This window comes from Parasteatoda tepidariorum, chromosome 11 (genome assembly GCF_982258835.1).
Source record: "Parasteatoda tepidariorum strain Cologne lab strain chromosome 11, Ptep-v5.0, whole genome shotgun sequence".
Lineage (NCBI taxonomy): Eukaryota > Metazoa > Arthropoda > Arachnida > Araneae > Theridiidae > Parasteatoda > Parasteatoda tepidariorum.
In genome coordinates this window covers 78,789,096-78,809,876 of record NC_141765.1, presented here as the reverse complement: position 1 = coordinate 78,809,876, position 20,781 = coordinate 78,789,096, and the positions used below count along the sequence as shown (strand labels likewise).

Genomic DNA, 20,781 nt, shown 5'->3' with positions numbered 1-20,781 from the left:
AGGCAGTTTGTTGTGAAGAATTGGTGTTGTTGTTGTAGAAGAATATGTGCGACCAGTTTGAAAGTTGTTTTGAAATGAAAACTGTTCTTTTTCCATCGATTGTGGTAGAGATAGGTTTCATCTTCCTTATAATTCTCTGTAAGTTTTGAGAGAATTCAGGAATTATTGAAAAGAATTCCCCTGGTAATGATAAGACAGTACCATATTCTAGCTCTGCAGATGAGCAACCCAAGTCTTTGATGGTGGCTCTTATTCCCACTAGAACGAGAGGAAGTGTTTCCAGCCATGATTTTGATTCTAGTAGATGGCATTTGAGACTTGCTTTTAAAGTTCTGTGTTGTCTTTCGATCAATCCATTTGTTTGCAGTTGATAGGCTGTTGTAGTGATGGTAAGACATCCAAAATATTTTCCCAAGGCACGGAATAGCTGGATTTCAAATTGTCGACCTTGGTCAGATGTTATGCAAGTTGGAGTCCCAAAACGTGAAAATCAGTTACAAATCAAAGCTTTGGGGATTGATTCTGCAGATTGATTTTCGAATGGAACAGCTTCAATCCATCGTGTATAGCCAGCCATCAATCATATTTATAAGATATCTAAATCTTTTGCAAATGGATAAGGGACCAACTATATCGATGTTTAAGTGATTGAATGTATGTTGAGGAATTGCCAATTCTCCTTGTGCGGACTGTGTATGTTCATTAGATTGTTGACATGATAAACACGCTCTAGACCATAGCTGGCAGTCTTTATTGATATTAGGCTATATGAACCTTTTTTATATATTAACCCTCATCCTGATTTTACCACATGATTTCAGTCTATCTTTTTGGTTTTAGGCAATTGAGATGCATTGTAAACCATAAGGTTTGAATCATGAGTGGGCAAATGGTAAAGTTTGGCTCCATATTTTTAATTTTTTGCTCAAGTGGGCCAAGTTGTTGATCACATGATGTCAGTCTATCTGTTTTGGATTTTGAATTTCTGAGATAACCAGAAGGTAATAATGTTTAAATCAAGTGTTGGCAATCAGGGTGATTTGGGTAAATTATTTGCATTTTTCTAAACATCTACCACTATTTCTATAACATCTAAATGCTCTGTCATTAATGTTTTTATGATGAATAGATTAATTCCTACTAGTGGTTGAAGTATAAGATGTATGCAAAACTGTGTGCTATATCCAATTTTTTTTAACAATTTAGTCACATCTGGCGAGATGTTTGAAACAAAATTTAGGTGTGGCTTCTTGGTTTTAGACATTTTGAGTTATAATGATCAAATCAGGTGTGTGGCTTATACTTAATTTTTTGAAAGTTTTTATCTATTTAAATTTTTTTTTGTAACATGAACAAAAGGCAGACTTTTATTTATGAATATTAAGTTAATTCACATAGTGACATTTAAAAAGGAATGATATTTTTTATTTAGAATTATAGTCTTTTTATATGGTTAGATATTTTTTGATATAAATGCAGTCGTGATAAATTTTAAAAGATTTTAGGTTGCATTTGTTACTGTTTGAAAGTTCTTTATTTTCCGTTCTTAGAATAACATGCTTCAGATAATTCGTATTGTTCTTCATTAACTTATTTACCATGTGTATTTGTATAAATGAAAAAGTTTTCTTTCCAGAAAGTTTTAGTTACATCTGTGATAACTATTATTATATTATCATGTATACAAATATTATGTTTATATTATTTTATATAATTTCATTTTTTTTAAAGAAATTTAATATCATTTTAAGGCATTTATAATTTTTTTTTTTAGAGGAAACTTTATATGGAGACGTAATGATGGATAATGAAAATGACAAGTAAGATGTTTTCCTTTTTGTCATTTATAATTAATCTTTTTTTGTAAAAGTAATAAGTAATTCCTTTATTACTCAATATTAAAGCTGTTGAGTACGGCAAGAATTGTAACACATTTCTTCCACTCCTAAATTTTATTAAACAAAAATTCTTAAATGAAAATACAAAATTTCAACATATTTCTAAAACATAAACTCGAGTTCCATTGTATAAGTCAAAAGTTATTTTGGAGACAAATAAAAACGCTTTCACCCAACTCTCCATTATACAAAACCTATCCAATTCTTATTTCAAAACGTAACAATCTTCCCACCGTTTTGATTGGAGGTTTACTTTACTAATCAAAACTAATTATATTTCTATGAGTAAAATGAATGAAAATTATAATGTTAAAAATACTGTTCCGAAAGTCCAAGTTTTTCAGCTCAAAAATTTAATTGGCACTTTAATAAGTCTTCCACTTCTCGTTCTTACTGTTTTTTCCAACTACCTGCAAGTCCTTCTCTGGTTTATTCTTGCATGCGTCATTATTCATTAGATTAGGTTCAGTGGGTGAGGAAATTTCGAGTGGGAAAATCTTCTGCGCAGGTCTGACGAGTTCACAGGATGAAGTTTTAAGGCAAACCACTCGTACTTGCCCATCTTTACCAGGAAAAACATCTATTATTTTAGCCATTGGCCATAAAGTTCTTTTTTTTACCGTCAGTTTCGATTAAAACAATATCTCCTACTTTCAAAGGTTCAATCGGTTTACTCTTTGATGGTCGTTGTAATAATTGCCCAAGGTACTCACTTCTAAATCTTTCTCTTAAAGCATTGCGCAAATTTTTGAGTAATTCGAAAAATATGCTAGCATCCATGAATTTTCAGTGTTCTCGCAGGTAAGAGTTGCCACAACGGTTTTTCTCTGCTCTAAGTATATTTCCTCTTCATTTTTTATTGGGGTTGAATTAGGCCACTCTTCTTTAGACTTGGACAACCAAAGTGGGCCCTCCCACCATTTAGTTTCCAGAAGCTTTGAAACAGTGCATCCCCTAGATGGCAAGTCAGCAGGATTACTAATACCAGGAACATGTCTCCAATCCTTGGTATCACTACATTCACATATTTTCTTCACTCTGTTACAAACGAATGTTCCCCAGGGTAGGTCATTCTTCTTAATCCAGAACAAGGCAGTTGTTGAATCCGTCCAATAATATGTTTCATTTATTTCCAGAGTTAAACTTTTCGTGACGAATTCAGATAACTTAGCGCCAATATAACAAGCTAATAATTCAAGTCTTGGAATCGTAATTTTTCGCAGTGGAGAAACTCTTGACTTCGCCTGTAAAAGTTGCACTTTTATTTCATCTTGCGATTCATTTCTAAGAAAGATGGCAGTTGCGTACGAATATTTTGAAGCGTCAGCAAAAACATGCAAACTACTGGAAATTCTATTAACTGCTGTTGCTTGGTGAGGAATTCTCACTGATGATAATAAAGATAAATCCTCAAGCCAAACTAAGAATTCCTTTTTCAAATCTTCTGTTAATTCGGTATCCCAACTTAGTTTCTCTGGCCAACTTTTTTGCAGAATCAATTTTGGTATCAATGTGACTGGACAACTAAATCCAATTGGATCAAATATTCTTTGAGCCACAGATAACACTGTACGCCGTGTGATTGGCATATCTTTCATCTTCATTTTTGGTACATCACAAAAGCAGGAATCTTCTCGTTTGTTCCACAGTAATCCAAGTACTTTAGTTACTTCCTCTTTTTCTTCATCTTCATCATTATGTATTTTCGTATGCTCCCAGCATCTTAAGTCAAATTTTCCTTTGCCCATTATTTCGGTCGATTTATTGATGAAGTTCTGCAATTCCTCTTCAATATTCACAGAAGTGACACAATTATCCACATAAAAGGAATATAATAACTTCTCGGCAATTTCAGAGTCAAACTGTCTCAAATGAAATTTGATAACTGCTCCAAGCTGAAACGGACTGCAGTTTACCCCGAACACTACACGGCAATGTCTGAAAAGTTTTATTTCTGTTTTATTATCATCCTTCCACCACAAGAAACGTAAGTAGTCACGATCTTTATCATTTACTGAAATTTGAAGAAAAGCACCTTTTATATTGGAAATTACCCCGATGCTGTTTTCTCTAAATTTTAGAATTATCACGGGTATTAGTTCCAGCAAATTTGGCCCCTTGGCTAAGCAATCATTTAATGAAAAAGATCCTTTCTGTTTGGCAGATGCATCAAAAACGGGTCTCACCGGAGTTGTCAAGCTGTTTTTAAAAACTGCTCGGTGAGGAAGGTAATGTGCACTATTGCCTTTAAGTTGTTCAGGGACTTCTTCTATAACACCTTCCTTACACCAATTTTCAAAAATTGCATTGTAGTCGAAAAATTTATTAGCTTCGTTAAGTTTTGTTGTAGTTGATAGTAATCTTTTTTCGGCTACTTTTCTATTGTCAGGCAAGATGTTGGCTTCTTTGATCCCTGGCAAATAAATTTCCTACTGTCCTTCAGAATTCAATTTAACTGTTCTTTCGAAGTGCACTTGGACTGCGTCCTCTATTTCCTTTTGATCTTTTATTTCACATGCATCTGTTATACCTATTGCTTCAAGCTTCCAAAGGTTTTCTATGTCAGTGGTCTGAGTTAATAGAGAAATCAAAACATTCGAAAGATTGGCGTCAATTACTGAGGGTTTCATTTTCCCCATAATGACCCATCCTAAATAAGTCTCTACTACAGTTAAACCACACGCCAAATTGCACACTTTCCCAGTGTAAAGTTTTCCTGCTTCATCGGCTCCAATTAATAACTCAATAGGCTGTCGATGATTCCCAATATCACTAAATGAGATGCCCTTCAGTACCATTTCCTGCAGCCAAGGTCCATCATGAAGTCTTGGAACAAAACTGCAAATTTTATGTTGATCCAAAACATGCATATTACAACTATAACTATTTTTTCAAATCGGTAACTTTAATAGAAAAAAGATTATGAATTTCGCGGCTTGATTTTGACCCTCCAAATAAGCTATGAATCAATGTTTGAGTATCAATTTGGCAAAATTTCAGTTCTTCAACAGTGCTCTTCAGAATATATGAGCGTTGAGAGCCAGTGTCAATTAATGCTCTTATAGCACGTTTTCCTTCTTTACTCTCAATATTTACCATTAAAGTTTGAAGGAATATCTCTCCAGAACAGCAAGAATTCGCAAGTATTACATTTTGGCATTCACTCGAATCAATTACTTTTTCATCTTTTACTTCGTGCTTGTTTGGCGATAATTCTGCACACATGATCGACCAATGTCTCTTAGCACAAATTAGACATTTAACACTTGATTTGCAATATTTTGCTTTATGTCCAAACTTAAGACATATAAAGCAAGCTTTCTTATTCTTAATTAGTTCTTGCCTCTGATGGTAAGCCAATTTGGCTGCCGTAAAACAATCTTTACTCTCGTGGTTTTTGTCGCAAAATACACACCTTCTATCTACCACAGTCCTCGAGCTTTTACTTCCAGAAAATAACTCATTTGCTGTTGGTATAAATATATCAGCTTCAGTCTTCTTTTCTTTCTTAGTACCAGCAGCAATAAATTTGAATCCAGTTCTCACTAAAGAAATTCGTTGTTCTCCTTCCCCTTCGTTTCTCAGAAACAATAGCAGTTGCTTCAATTTTTCACAATACGTATTTTCTTGAACCTTTGTTGTTGAATAACTCCTTAACCAAACTCTTAAAATCTCTTCAGGAATGCACGATTCAACCAAAGGGAATAACATTCTTGCGTATTGGTCACTGGTCATACCTATTGACTCTAAAGAACGAAGGTAGGATTCCAATTTATCGTATAAATGAGTTACATTTATTTTTCTCGGTTGTTCTGTGGCATTTTTAATAACTAGACTCAATAATTCTCTGACATAAAATTCAATTAATAATTCTTCACCACCAAATCTATTTTTTAAGCATTCAATAACCTTATCATAATTGTCAGCAGTGGCGGGGAAACTCTCCACGATTTCTCTAGCTCTGGAACCAACTACGGTTGCTTGATATAAATAATGGAATTTATCTTCTTTTTCCATTTCTAGGTCATCGTGGATACGCTTAAACTGATTCCAGAATGTAAGCCAATCCTTAATGTCACCTCCGAATTGTTTCAATTCAATCTTGGGTAACTTTAATTTTCGTCTGCTTAGCTTTGGCGACGAACTAAAGGAAGCCAAGGAAGGTTCAACTTTTTTATTGAAATGGTCTGCAATTTTTACGCGAGCGAGATCCATTTTTTCATTATACTCTTCTGTACTTGTATGTTCCATTTCAAATTCTTCATCAGTTTCAAACTTTTTTTCTAGTACTTTTGAATCGAAATCATTTAATATTCCATAGAGTCGTTCTAACGTGGCACTTTTAAATTTTAATACTTCATCATCTGGTAACTCTTTATTTAATTCTTCAAATAAAGTATTAAACGTTTTGGTAAAGGAAGCTCTAGTAGCTCTGCGTTTTCTCAATATTGCATCCATTCCTTTATCATGTCCGGGTCACCACAATGTTGAGTACGGCAAGAATTGTAACACATTTCTTCCACTCCTAAATTTTATTAAACAAAAATTCTTAAAAGAAAATACAAAATTTCAACATATTTCTAAAACATAAAAGTTATTTTGGAGACAAAAGTTATTTTGGAGACAAATAAAAACGCTTTCACTCAACTCTCCATTATACAAAACCTATCCAATTCTTATTTCAAAACGTAACAAAAGCTGGAAAAGTCTTTACAATTTTTATTTGATCTTTTGACAGAATTTTGTAATTTTTTTAGCGATACCTAAAATCAATTAATATGAAAGGTCATTTAAAACTTTCAAATAATGGTATTTTTTTGCTGAATTGCATTGACTAAAACTGAAAAAGTTCCAAGAACTTTTCAGTGAACATACCAAGAGTGTGTCCTTAAAATTATGACTGATATGTAACAGAATACATCAAAAAGATATTTTTCAAAAAAAAAAAAAAAATTATCTGTAAAAAATTCCATACTATTTTATCTGCTTCTTAAAAATCTTGCAAATGTGAAAAATTCAAACTTCCTTAAATGTTCCAAGATAAAAATCCCATTAGAGGGAACGCAAAACTCAGAGGAATGCTTAATACTCTTCTTCACATAAACTTGCAAATAATTTTAAACAGTTTTATATTCTTTTATACAAAATCTAAGTTAGTTGAAATTACTGAGATAGACAAAAGAAATCTATTGGAGACATTAGTTAATCAGCTGAAATTGATTTGTAAAATTAAAAGAATTCCTCAAGCTATCCACTTATCATTAAGTGTATGAACACATATTTTATTGATAATTATAGACAAATAACGCAACTAAAATGAAATTATATTGATTATAGAAAATTAATACATTTGTACCAATGCATGAAGCTTAAGAGTGGATGAAGAACAAACCTTCCTGTAAAATGCTTCTTTTGCCTAGCATTTTGATGGCTTCGATGCCCCCTATTCACTTTAGACGTTATGTCAACTTCTTTTCTTCTTTTTGTAATTAATTAGTGTATTAAATGTTTAAGCGCTCGAACCTTTAAGAATGCATATTAATCTGGTTGTTGAATTAAAAGTTATTTGGATTTCTCTTTCTTATTTTGCTCAATGTACGATTAATTTAAAATAAAATGTATTTCAATGGATTGCAGGGGAGAAAATGCTACCAAACTTTTTCAGTATTCTGTAAGCCGAATATCTGGGATATATACTGGGTATCTGCGCACCTGGAAAGTCATGAAAAGCCATGGATAGTCATGAATTTCGGTATTGAACAAAATTTGTCATGATTTTAACTATTTTTTTTTTTAAAAAATCATGAAAAGTCATGGATTTAGGTCGCCGAAAAATCTAATTTTTAAAATGGAATTATCCCCCCCCCCCCCACTTTCATGGTGTTAGAAATATCTGAATTTGCAACAAAATTCCCACTCACAGTCTTATTTTATGAAAATATAAATTTTTTTTTCTATGTTCTTTAAAAAATTATGGTGTTCTTTCAAAAAATAAAAGAGAAAAAAAATTTCTTGAGCGAATTATCTTTTAAACTTCTGTGATTTCAGAATTTTTGTTATTATATATTTTTTATTTTATCAATTTCAAATTCTAGTTGAAGCAATTGGTGAATTTTTTTTTATTCCGAAATGAGAACAGAAAAATCAGGAGTATTTCTTTCCTTTCCAATGAACAAGAAAAGTATCTTAAGAATATAATTCTGCAGAAAAAAATTTTTTTTTTTTTTACTTTTGTATTTTTTTCAGCTTTAACTCTTTCTTTACTTTGTTTTTTAAATTTAAAATCTATAAATATGAAGATGCAGAGTATAACAGTTTTGGTTATACCTATCATTTCAATTAATGTTATTATAATGCTTTTTTAAATTTATTGCTGTGTTATTGACGGAGAAGATAGTAACTTCGTTAAGTCATGAAAAATTTTTGAATTAGTCATGAATTTGAAAATCTAAAATGTAGCAGATACCCAGCATATAGTATATTATTTTGAGAAAAAATATTTTCTTTTAGATAACTTAAAATTGTACAACATTTTTCCAAATTCTCATAATAGGTTATTGCCACTTCATAATATTAATATATTAAAGCTTTTTCCCTCTTAAATATGATTGTATTTTTTTTTTTTTTACTCTTGTTCAGTAGTGATGCAGGCATGTTCATATCTGAACAATTGAAGTCACTTTTTAAAAATGTTGTAAAGTAAAGAAATATTCTTTAAAAGAATGTGTAAGAATTGCTTTTACATAAACATATAAAAAATACTTTTAAGATTATTGCTGTGGGAAATACTTTTGAAAATATTTATTTTTACATTTTTGCTTATTCATCCAAATTATTTTAATTTAAACACTTGCCTTATTATAACAATTACTGTAAAAAAATACTATTTAAGCTTATTGCTGTGGGAAATATTTTTGAAAAAATGTGTTTTTACATTTTTGCATATTCATCCAAATTATTTTAATGTAAACCTGCCCTATTATAAAAGCATGAAAATGACTCAGTCTCTAAACTACAAATTTTAAAAAAAGATTAAAACTCTTTTGAGATTATAAATTGTTGCAATAGCACTTCTGTATGTAATCTAATTTTTACCTTTTAGAAAATGTAACTTAAATTAAGAAACCTTCATTTTCAGTAAATGTATTTGAGTGTAAATTTTACTTGACACATTTGATTTGTTTAACCCCTTGCCTACCGAGGAAAATTTCGTTATTCACCTCCCCAGTGCCACTGGTTGTATTAAGAAAAAATAAGAGAGACGCTTTTAAATCTAAAAACTGTTTACTTTTATAAAAAACAACAAGAAATAACGAAATACAAAATTTGAAGTATAACAGTATAATAATAAAAAATTTGTATTGAATGTAAAAAAAGTAATAATTTAGAAAGTTAGAAACACAAATCAAGCAGAAAACGAAAAATATTTAAAGATATGTATGTTAGCTAAACAGCACTTTATCAGGAGGCACACTGTCTGCTGACGTACAGGAGCCTTTCTGTCTTCAGTGGTAATATCAAAAACTGACGGTGTCCCGAGACTCCATAATGGGTAAACTAAATAAGGATGTATGATATAATTTAGGATTTTTTTGTTCCTGAAGCATATAGATGGCAGCACTTTTTTGGAATTTTTACTCATTAAATGTTTTTGCTTTATATTTCAAGATTTTTCGGAAGGGGTCAGCACTTGATATATTTCTGAAGATTTTTATTAAAGATTTGGCAATTTATATTTTATTTTGATTTGGTTATTCTAATTATATTTATTTATTTTTCTTATATGTGGGCGTTTCATTATTAAGTCTTACTCTGTATGCTTTTGAATTGTGTTTGTCATTAATTTTTCGTTGCGTTTACATTTCAATTTTTGCTTTTTTAATTGCTATTTCTTATTTAGTTCAGCTATTATGGGGCATCGGGGGCACAGTCAGTTTTTGGTATGACCATTGACGACAGAAAGGCTCCTGTATGTTGGCAGACAGTGTGCCCCTGATGAAGTGCTGTTTTGCTAACATACATAATTTTGAATATTCCTTGTTTTCTGCTTGATTTGTGTTTCTAACTTTCTAAATTATTAAAATAAGACAAATTTGGTTACATCTGCTTCCAGAGCTTTTCCATTTTGACATATTATTTTAAATGTTATTTTCTTATTTTGTATTTTTTTTTTTGAATTTGTGTATATCAGTTTCATTCTTTGATTAGATGTGAAAAAGTAATGTTATATTTTGAAGTTCTAACCCCAAAGATGAAGGAAAATACTAATTTAATTTACTCTCAGTCATATTTGCATAAAGAATAAAAACTTTTATTACACACTGGGACAAAAACGAAAGGGAAAGGAAAGTAAAAAAAGCGTCTACTACTCAAAAGAAACCCAAGCAGTAACTGCACAGCTATGATTTACTTTCCAGAAACTCCCCTTTACTCCCCTCTTTTGAAAACACTTTCAAGGTCATTCTATTGCACTCCAAAGGTGTAAGAGTGATTTTACTAACAGCAGCGCAGTGCAGCTTTTGAATGGCGTATATATACACCAGCTGCAGTTAAAATGTCGGCTTTGCAAAGCCTACATATACGTCTGTGGTAGGCAAGTTATAAATAATTACACAGGTAATAAATAATTAGTAGACCGATTAATGAATAATTACACTATTTTATTTAAAGCACATAAAAGGATTTTTTCTAAATATCTTTGTAACGCTTATTTGGAGTGTTTCTTTTACTTTTGTGTTGAAGCAACTTTTATGATCTTATAGTTTGTTGTTGAAATTAATGAATCTAGTGTTTCTGCTCAAAATAGTTTTCCTGAATTAAACTTTGAGGATGTTAAGGATGTTCAACGAGAACCATCAAATCAAAATGAAGGTGAAGATTTTAAAACAGTGTTTAAGTCATGTATATTTGGTTTAAATACTGATTGTCCTGAACATGAACAATGTGTTCCAAAAAATAATCGTGCTCGAAGTGGTTTTTGTGAATGTGAAGATGAATATGTACGAGATGCTGAAGGAATCTGCAAAAAAAAGCCATTAATCAGAAATCATAATCGTCACATTACTATTTCTCCTTCAATAACTGTGAGTCAGGTAACTATATTTAAGAATTTATTTTATTTCTTTTTAAAACATGAAGTACAATTTGAAAGTGATCCTATCTCTTTAGTGTACTGTTACTGACTTTAATGAAAATTGTGAATTTAAAGTAAACTTTGATATTGCAATAAAAGCTTTTTAAAAAGACTAATTCAGTCAAAGCTTGTTATAATGAACTATGTGATTTGGGTGAAAATGGACGTTGTAACAAGAGGTCATTATATTCTGAGTGCACAAAAATTTGGTAAATATTCACTCATAACTAAAAAGCACTAGACTAAATTTAACAAAGCAATACTTTACTTTAATAAGTTTTCAGTAATTATTGGAAGAATTGATAATAACGTAACACATTTTTAAAGGTGGTTTATGCATAAAACTACCCTTTAAAATAATTCTTAACACTAAACATACCAACACTTAATGTATACCTATGACCAGACTTTATGTTTCCTGATTGAATGCATGAAATATGGATGTTAGAAAGGAAATAAACTAAAAAAACTCTATTATAATTAAATAAAATTGTACATTGCCAATTTTAATGTATTGCAAATACAAAAAAAATATTTAATTCATTGCTCAACGCATTTTTTACTTATACAGGGTGTTTCCATTGTACATTTTTAGCAAGCATATTTCTTCTAATCATTATTATTTCTTTAATTCTTATAATTATTCTTAAAATTATAAGAATAATTATTCTTATAGTTATAAGAATTATAATTCTTTTAACTAATATTATTGCTTCTAACAACTTGTGCTGTCTTGATTGTTTCAACATTTTTCTGGGTAAAAACTGACAGTTAGATATGAAGTAAAGCTATCGAAATAAAATATAAGCTACTACCAAAACATTTAGTTTTGTCACTTTTTTTACACAAAAATGCCAATTTAAAATTTTAGGTACTTTCTAGAAATTTGAATTCACAGTTATTCTGATTGAACTAACTATGCAGCAGTCTTTGCAGAAATGTGCAACTAATCGAAAGCAATACGTTTAACATGCATTACATCATAATAAATTGTTCGCCCAGTCAAATGACCAGTTGTGGTAAAGATATACGACAAGTATTATTCAGAACAAACAGTATACAAAAAAATAATAATATTAGAATATTAACTGCATATAATTGTTAGAAAAAGTCATGCAGTCAGATGTGCAAACACGAAAAGATGATAAGCGCATTTTCAATGCAAAAGTTCTTAAACGGTCATTTGACTGGTTATAGTATGTTTAGTGTCAATAGGTAAAAATTGCATTAAAAATAATGTCGACAAGTGTGCTCATATCAGGACGATGTGACAGACTTTTATTTTTATGTATCCCCTTACAGTCCATCAGGCTACTTCAGGGTGTTGGATAACTTTTTATTCCATATGGACCCAAACAAACAACTTAACCTTCAGAATTTTCTTAGGAAAAGATGTTGTAATATGAAGTAAATGGTAAAGGGCAAGTAAAAAAAAATATAATTTGGAAATCGCGTTTTTATAATTTTTTGTGTGATTTATTTTTATTTATCCCCCCCCCCAAGAAGAAACATTACTAAACATTTTTTAAAAATATAAAGGTTTTTTTTGGAATATATTTCCTTTTTCCAATGCCACTTTTTATGTTTGTGTTAATTGGAAAAAGGGCAAAACCTGCTTGACCGGAGCCTCTTTAACCATCTGATGCTTTGTCTTTTTGGACTTTTCAGATAGTCCATTTTACCAAATTGGTACTGGTATTTGAATTATGCATTTTAGGCATGCGTAAGTTTAGAAGAAGCCATCTGTAGAAATTTAGTTATTCTAGGAATAGATACTGCTAAAACATTTTTGATAGCAATCATTACTGAAATATTACTACAGTGTAAAGTCGCGTATCCGGAATCGGTGAGACTTCCAGAAGTCCGTATTATAGATTTTTCCGTATAATAGACCCCCAAGGTACACAAAGCTTAAAATGATTTAATAAACGATCTGAATCTAAGAAGTAAAAAATAAATAAACATTATTTTTAAGGGGAACAATGTTTTAGCATTAGAATATCTAAATCAAATATAAAATATTAGAAAAAAAATATTATTGCTGAAAATATGGAAAATGAAAAAAATTTAACAGTTATGAAAATATTAATCCGCCATTTTGAACTAGAACGATTCAAGCAGGATGGGGAAATTCATGTCATTCTGGAACAAAGCTTAAAATGATCTAAATCTAAGAAGCAAAAAATAAGTAAACATTATTTTTAAGGGGAATAATGTTTTAGTATTAGAATATCTAATCAATAAAATATGAAATATTAGAAAAAAAATATTATTGCTTAAAATATAGAAAACGAAAAAAAATTGACGTATGTAAATAATAATCCGCCATTTTTAACTAGAATGATTCAAGCAAGAAAGGGAAATTCCCGTCATTCATTAAAGTGGGTAGGTGGAGGAGAAAAATTCATTTCCTCCTTATTTGTGAAAGAAAGTAAGTGTAAAGAGGAGATCATTTAAGATGAGGGTGGGGAAGTAACAAATTATTGTTTTCTCTCCAATCATTGGCTATCAATCAAGCATAAAGGCGGGGCACGCTGATCGGGTTCTCTTTATTTTTTCTTCTATGACTGAAAGAATCTGCTAAAGAGAGAATGCTACCCCCTTTTCCCCCCGCCTCCTAAATATTACATGGTATGGGGAAGAAGGAATGTTTTGTTTCTCAAGGACTTATATCCTTTTAGACCTATTCAAATTTTCCATTTTGACTCCCCCTCCATCTTAACGCTTGCCCCGTTTACCCTTTTCCACAGTATTTCTTCTTTCAATAAAAAGGTTCCAGGAAATGCCTCTTTTACTAGCCACCTGCATGGGAAAGGAGGGGGGAGGGGACTCGGTTGCGGTCTTTTGAAAACAAATCTCCCTCTTTTTCCTACATTCCAAGGGAGGAGCGTCACTAATGGTCACTCAATGGTCTTGGTAGATCTTCACTTCCCCTTTCTGGTGATTTATGGGTTCGATGCAGAAAAGAGAAAATGTGTCAAAAGACTTCTTTTCTTTTTTTTTTTCTTTTTTTTTTAAGGAAAGGGGATGATGGAGAGATGTTGGTTTATTTTGATTCTTAAAAAGTGTCCGGGAAATCGACCCTTCCGGGAAAGGGACGTCCGGATATGGGACGTTACACTGTACTAGAATTTGAAAAACATTTTGCTTGTTAATAAAACTTTTGTTAATTAAACATGCCTGAAATATCTTCCAAATTTTTGTTTCGTGTCTGTGACTTATCCTGTTTTAAAGGTAGAAGCAAATTCAGTTTCGTCTATGCCTGTCTCTACATATCACCATATGAACTCTTATGATAAGAACTGAAAATACTTACCTAGTTTCATACTAATTGTTTTTTATATATGGATTATTTAATATTGTTTTTTTTTTACAATGCTAGTGTGTGCATGCGTATCTTTTATTGTTGTGTGTCAAAATATCAAATTTTTTAGGCAACTGTTTCTGTGAAAAATGTTACTGATAAGTCACTAACTACTACTTCTTCAGTGCATCAACTTGTTGTGTCAGCAGGAGATAATGTAACATTACAATTGCCAGAAAACGAAGTTACGCTCTCTGCTTATGCTGTTCAACAATTAGAAGGTGATATTAAGTGAACCTTAATATTTTTTCCTCAGAACCTCTGGGTTTATTTATGCAGTCACTTTTTTAATTTCAAATTTAAATTTGTAATGAAAATATAATTATTTCTAATGTAACATTGTATGGATTCTAAAATTATGTGTTTACACCTGTAATGAATACAAAGTACGAATTTTCTTTTAAAATTTTAATTGTTCTTTTAAAAAAACAGCTCTCTCTCTCCTACAACACTTTCTCTGTTTAAAAAAACAACACTTTTAAAGTTTATTTAAAGTGTCCTTTTCTAATTTCTTGATGCACATTGTTTAATTTTAAAAGGCTATGAATTGTTTTAAAATATAACACAAAGTCCCTTATCTGGATGTCTGTTTACCAGAACAGTCTCTTTTCCAAACATTTTTTAAGAATCAAAAAAATCAAAACTCTTTTCAATTTAAGAATTTTTTGTGTTACACTTATGACCCGTTAAAAAAAGTATGCGGGGATGAGAATCCTCCGCTTTATGATTTTCACCAATTTTTGTTCGATTTTATTCCGACTCTCGCTATAAGACTAAAAAAAACAGTTATCGCCGCAACAAAATTCATCATTTCACTGCAGCACAAAAGAATTGCGAATTTATTTTCACGTCTCGCATAAAAAGATTATTATTGACAAGAAACACACACTCAGTTTAAGAGTGCACAAAAATTTCACATTTTGAAAAAATTGCAGATTTGAGATGAAATGGTCATGACTAAAGCAAGTCATTAAATGATAATTCCAAAACACAATTCAGAATTCTTGTATTAATATTATACTAAAAATGAAATTGAGCATTTAAAAACTATGTGGAAATCGCAAATTATTGAAAATTTGATCGATAAAGCCATGTAGACAATAATCTCAACATAAATCGAGTGCATCAAAAAGCAATTCTATAAATGTGCAATTCAAAGTTTCCCATGTATTATAATGCAGCATTAAAAAGTTATGAAAATCAGCAGCAAGCACTTAAAAAAATGTGATCATAAATCCACGTGAGATTGCAGTTGAAAAGTCAATAATTTAATATAAAATGCGCCATTTGAAGTGTGCCGAATGATATTATATTAAAACGTGATTTTAAAAACCAAGTGTAAATCTATTTTAATAACTACAGAAAAAACAATAGTTAAAACTATGCGGATTCATCGTGGAATCATCTCTAATCGACTGGACTGAGAAATTATTACTAACTGAAATGAGTGATTCGGAATTTGCGGCATGCAATAATAGCATTTTAAAATATTGAGACTTCAAAATCCGCATAGGAATCAGTAAGCTGCAAAAATAGCGTAACCTCACAGATTTATTCATTGTTTATTGAAATTGATGTTAATTATCGTCTAGTTGTTATTTTTTATTGAATAACAATGTTTTGATCTTTGTTTACGTTAAAGACTCTATTGTCTGGAAAAATCTATTTTCTTGACTTGCTAAAGTCCTGGTGATTCCAGATATGGAACTTTCACTGTATATAATTTAAAGTTATTGTTTTTAAAATGCAATAATAATTGTAAATATCAGATTAAAAAACTTACTATAATCTGTAAAAAATCTGCAAGCATTATCTAATGCAAAGTGACAGTAAATTAGTGTCAATTTATACATAAATCTGACACTGATTTAATATAGTAAATGTTTAAAATAGTTTAATATAGTTCTTGTGCATGACCATTCAGAACCATTCATCCGGTATCCAAAAAATGAAGAAAAATTTTGCTCGGTATTCCCACCATTTTGAACTAGTACGATTGAGGAAATTTGACTCATCCTTGAAGTTGAGTAGAGAAAAATGTGGGGGATTCTTCTCCCTGTTTGTGAAGAGAAAGCTTGAAAAATTTTTTCTAGACATTGAAGATCTTTAGGTAATAAGGGGGTGGGAAAGAGACAATTTTTTAAATTTTTTTTCTGTGTGTTGGAAAGAATCTTTTTTCTGATAGGCTGCCATCAATCAAGCACAAAGGAGTGACTTGCTGAATTCGTTTTCTCTTTGATTTACAAGGGGGTAGGGTAGAGAAAAGGAAAGAGAAATAAATAGAAAAATTTATCCCTATATTTTATTAAGAGAAATTAAAAAAGGGGAAATGGAAATACAAAATATTAATTAGTATACGAAAATGATTGAAATATGGTTATTTTTTATTCAGTAGTATAAAGTAGGAATATAGTTGAGGGGAATTTAATCATTTAAAAAATAATCAGAAGAATTGAGTAAATTATAACTCAAAACATAATTAACTGTGCTAGTGGGGGAAAATACAAAAAACATCAACCTTTGTCAGGACTACTACTACTGAAATTCATAATTTATCGAAATGAGCTGAATAAATTTTTATTTATTGGTACAAATTAAATGATTCCAAAGAGAGTTATAAAAAATCTATTATAATCTAAATTTGAGTAGTTAGTTTTTTCAATGCCTTATTTAAAAAAGTGGATTAAATAAGGAAAAAAATTGGTAGCATTTAATTAAAAACGCGACTAAGTTTTGCCACTCCTTATAAAAACATGACGCCTTAAAAAATAAAAAATAGATTTCAGATATGTGTGATAATTTTTTTTCAGAGCAGTTTTTTGAAAACATAGAATGCATTTGAATCGTGCTTCAACTATTCACTTATTCAGCAAATTGACTTAAAATTATTATCTGATTTATAGTAAACAACAGGTATACATAATATGCAATTCAAATTCTTCACTTCTTTAAAAAAAAACAGCAAGTGATGATGCAAAAAAATGTTTTTGTGAAAATTATTAAATAAAACATAAGAATTGAAAGGATATTTTTTAGCAATTTAATGTTTAATAATTTAATTTTATGAGTAATTTAAAAAAAAATACTTTTAATTACTTTTTGGAAATTAGAAGTTGATTTATTCAGGCAACTATTATTAAGTTATTCAGGGTGATATCTTTTTTGACTCACTGTACAAGGCACTTTATTTGTTAAAATTCCAGAATTCTTTTGAATGAAGCAGTAAATGTCTTTGCAATTTTTTGCATTCATATCAAAAAGATTTGTTCATATAAATTAAGTAATAAATAACCATAATAATAATCATATTATAAATAAGTAATTAAATTTATAATCTTTTTTACTTAAATAAACACAATAATTTTTTAATGTGTAGGTGATACTTACAAGTATGAGTGGACATTAATTTCTCATCCAGAAGGAGATGAAACTGGTACAATGCAAGATCAAAACACAAAAAATTTGAAACTTTCTAAGGTTTGTAAAAAAGGTTTTTATTAATTCGAAATTTACTTGTTATTAGTTCTGAGCTCTTCAGAAATTTATTATTAATTTAGTATTTATACAGTCCCTAGCCATATTATTAGACACACTCTAAGATTATATGTAAAATTACAATTATCAGGTGATACTACACAGTTCTATTGTTTTTACTTGGATGAAACAGGCTTGTATTTGCTTATGCTCCTGTATCCATTGGTTAACATTGTAATGCAATACGTTAAAAATAAATACAATTGGGAAGTACCGTATTTTTCGGCGGAAAAAAAGTTGTTTTTTTCCTACATGCGGCGCTTCCGACGAAATATTTTTTAGTAGCAAAAAAATTCACCAAGGAAAGTTATTTAAGATTAAATAATTTTCTGACTATTAAAAAAAATTAATAACGAAGTCGACAAAATATTCGCCTGTATCGCGATTTGCTGCAGAACATCGCCAATTCTTAGCAAACTTTCGGCAGCAGCCTGTAAGAAAATAAATAAACGAAATAATAATTTTAAAGAAACATCGCATAAGGAGAAAATTTAAAAGGTATGCATCTTGTATCCACCCCCAGCTTAAGGAAAAATCGCAAGCTAGAAATCTATTTAGCACCTTGGCAATTGTAATTTGAGCGAACAGAAAAGGAAGAATAGGACCCTAAATCCGACACTCACGGGACTGACGAAATGCCGAACTTCGGATCTCTTTCGGAAATTCCAATATGGCCCCCAAATATTACTATAATTCAATTTCACTGTTAATTTCAGAAAAACCAATAAATTTAGTCAAGTTTCGATCGTAGATTATGATGGGGTGGGGTGAATTTAAAACTGGCCCATCTTAAGAGAAATTTTACTAATCAAAATAATAATCTATATAATATAATCAAGAATAAATAATCAGAATCCTGTGAAAAAGAAATAATCGTTTCTTCTTTGGAGGGAGATAATAGTTCTCGTTTTTTCTTTTAGATAACATTTTGTTTTAACAAAAGACGCTTACCTCGCAAGAAGAAAAAAAAGCTAACAGGGAACTACAAAAAAAAAAAAATTTTTTTAACAATTAATGCTAAGAAACTAACAATGAATAGCAACAAAAAACAAGCTAAAAACTAATAACGATAAAAAAAAACAAGCAAGCAACAATTAACAAGAAAAAATAAAAAGCGGCAAAATAAAAAAAAATAATGAATCGAATAAAAACCGCAAAAGGGATAGAATTCATTTTGTTGTCCACGTGGTAGTTTCAATGTCAACTGGGTGTGGCCAATTTATGGTCAAACAGAAGAGGGAAATTTGGGGGCAAATCAGTAAAGCACAGCTGTCAAGATTGATTGAACAGTTTTTTCCAACTTCCATTTCTTTATTTTGTTCATTGGAAATGCAAGTGTTTTTACTTCTCACTTTATTTTAAACTGCTTTAGAAACAGATGTTTCCTTTGACACAGATTTATTATTTTTTTTCAAGCTTCTTTTTTATTTTTAAAAGATAAAATAAAGTAAGTTACAGTTACTTCAACAGAATAAAATTCCAAATAAAAAGAATATAGCTGATTTTTGTTTGTCTTATCAATATAAATTTCTTAAAAAAAAAAAAAAAGATTAGATCAGATTAAGTGCCGAATTTTGGAATGCTGGATTAGGGGTCCCATACCCTTTTCTTTTCCCCAACCCTTTTTAAATATAACTGATTGATTCCTCCTAAACAGCTCCAATAGAAATGACACGTGGAGGAGGTGGGGTACACCCCTCTTTTAAACATTTTCTTCTCTCTTTCTAAGTTGAGTCTTGACTAAAATTCCACCCTCAAAGATTGTGAAAGTGAAACTTATTTCCCCTTCACTCATTCCTTCAGAATTTTTTTGGGGCCTGTTTAGTTATTTCTTATTCTTGTTATTATTAGTTATTTCGTTATTATTAGCTGTTTCGTTATTATGTATTAGATTTTCCTCAAATTGTTAACGGTAATAAATTTTAAAATCTTTCTTCTAATAAATTTTTATTTTATTTTTCTTATTACATTGTTTTACGGATTTCTGTAATCAGTTCAGCCTTAATTCAGCTACTGAACATATAAATTTTTTTTGCTGTTCTTCTGTCTTTTGGCGCGATGCCAACTGGTAAGAACAACTTTATTTTATATAGTTTTGTTGTTTTCTTTTTTTTTTGCTGAAAGAGAGAACTTTTTTTGTTGCTTTTTTTTTTTGCTGAAAAAGAAATTTTTTATTATAATTCAGAAATTAAAACTTTACTTTATGAAATGCATAAAAAAATTTAATTTTTTATTATACAGATACTCTAAATGGTAATTTAAAGGTCTCTTCTAAAAGGATGCTGATATACGCGGTTTAGCGCCATTGCGGCGCTTACTGTAACTTTTTTTTAAAAAATTTCATTTTTATCGAGGTGCGGCGCTTTCGCCAAAAATACGGTATATAAAAAAATCTCCTGAATAAAAACCCATTTCATGTATATTTAAATGTAAAAGTATTGCATATAAACTTGTGCAAATCATGTAATTATTAAAAAACTGCAGTGTGTCTAATAGTTTGATCTAATTATTATAATCTAATTTAACCAATTTCAGTCACATAAAAGCTGTATAGTATCACCTGATAGTTAAGAATTTACATAGAATCTTATAGTGTGTCTAATAATTTGGCCAGGGATTGTATATTTATAATTCTAAAATACATTCATTTTATGTTGTTTTTTTAACATTCGCTTAGTGGCACATTTTGTTTGCTTGTTATGGCTCATTCATGAAATTCAAATTATTCTTTTATATGAATCATTCCATTATTTCAACTTAACCATCTCAGATTTTCATGGAATTTTCTGGAATTAAAATATTTATATTCTGAATTCAGAATTAGTTTTAAAACAATCAATCACAATGATTAA

At 30.2% G+C, this 20,781-nt stretch overlaps 1 protein-coding gene across 4 annotated transcripts in view; it reads left to right on the top strand.

The window, feature by feature from the left end:
- The window catches only part of LOC107451509 (dyslexia-associated protein KIAA0319-like protein), a 153,884-nt gene that overhangs the window by 41,027 nt on the left and 92,076 nt on the right, over positions 1–20,781 (top strand). For all 4 annotated transcript variants that reach the window (XM_016067636.4, XM_016067634.4, XM_016067638.5 and 1 more), the window contains 4 exons: positions 1,775–1,820; positions 10,705–10,990; positions 14,466–14,616; positions 17,772–17,872. In XM_016067636.4, coding sequence (XP_015923122.2) covers positions 1,775–1,820; positions 10,705–10,990; positions 14,466–14,616; positions 17,772–17,872 — 584 coding nt within the window. The remainder of the gene's footprint in view (positions 1–1,774; positions 1,821–10,704; positions 10,991–14,465; positions 14,617–17,771; positions 17,873–20,781) is intronic.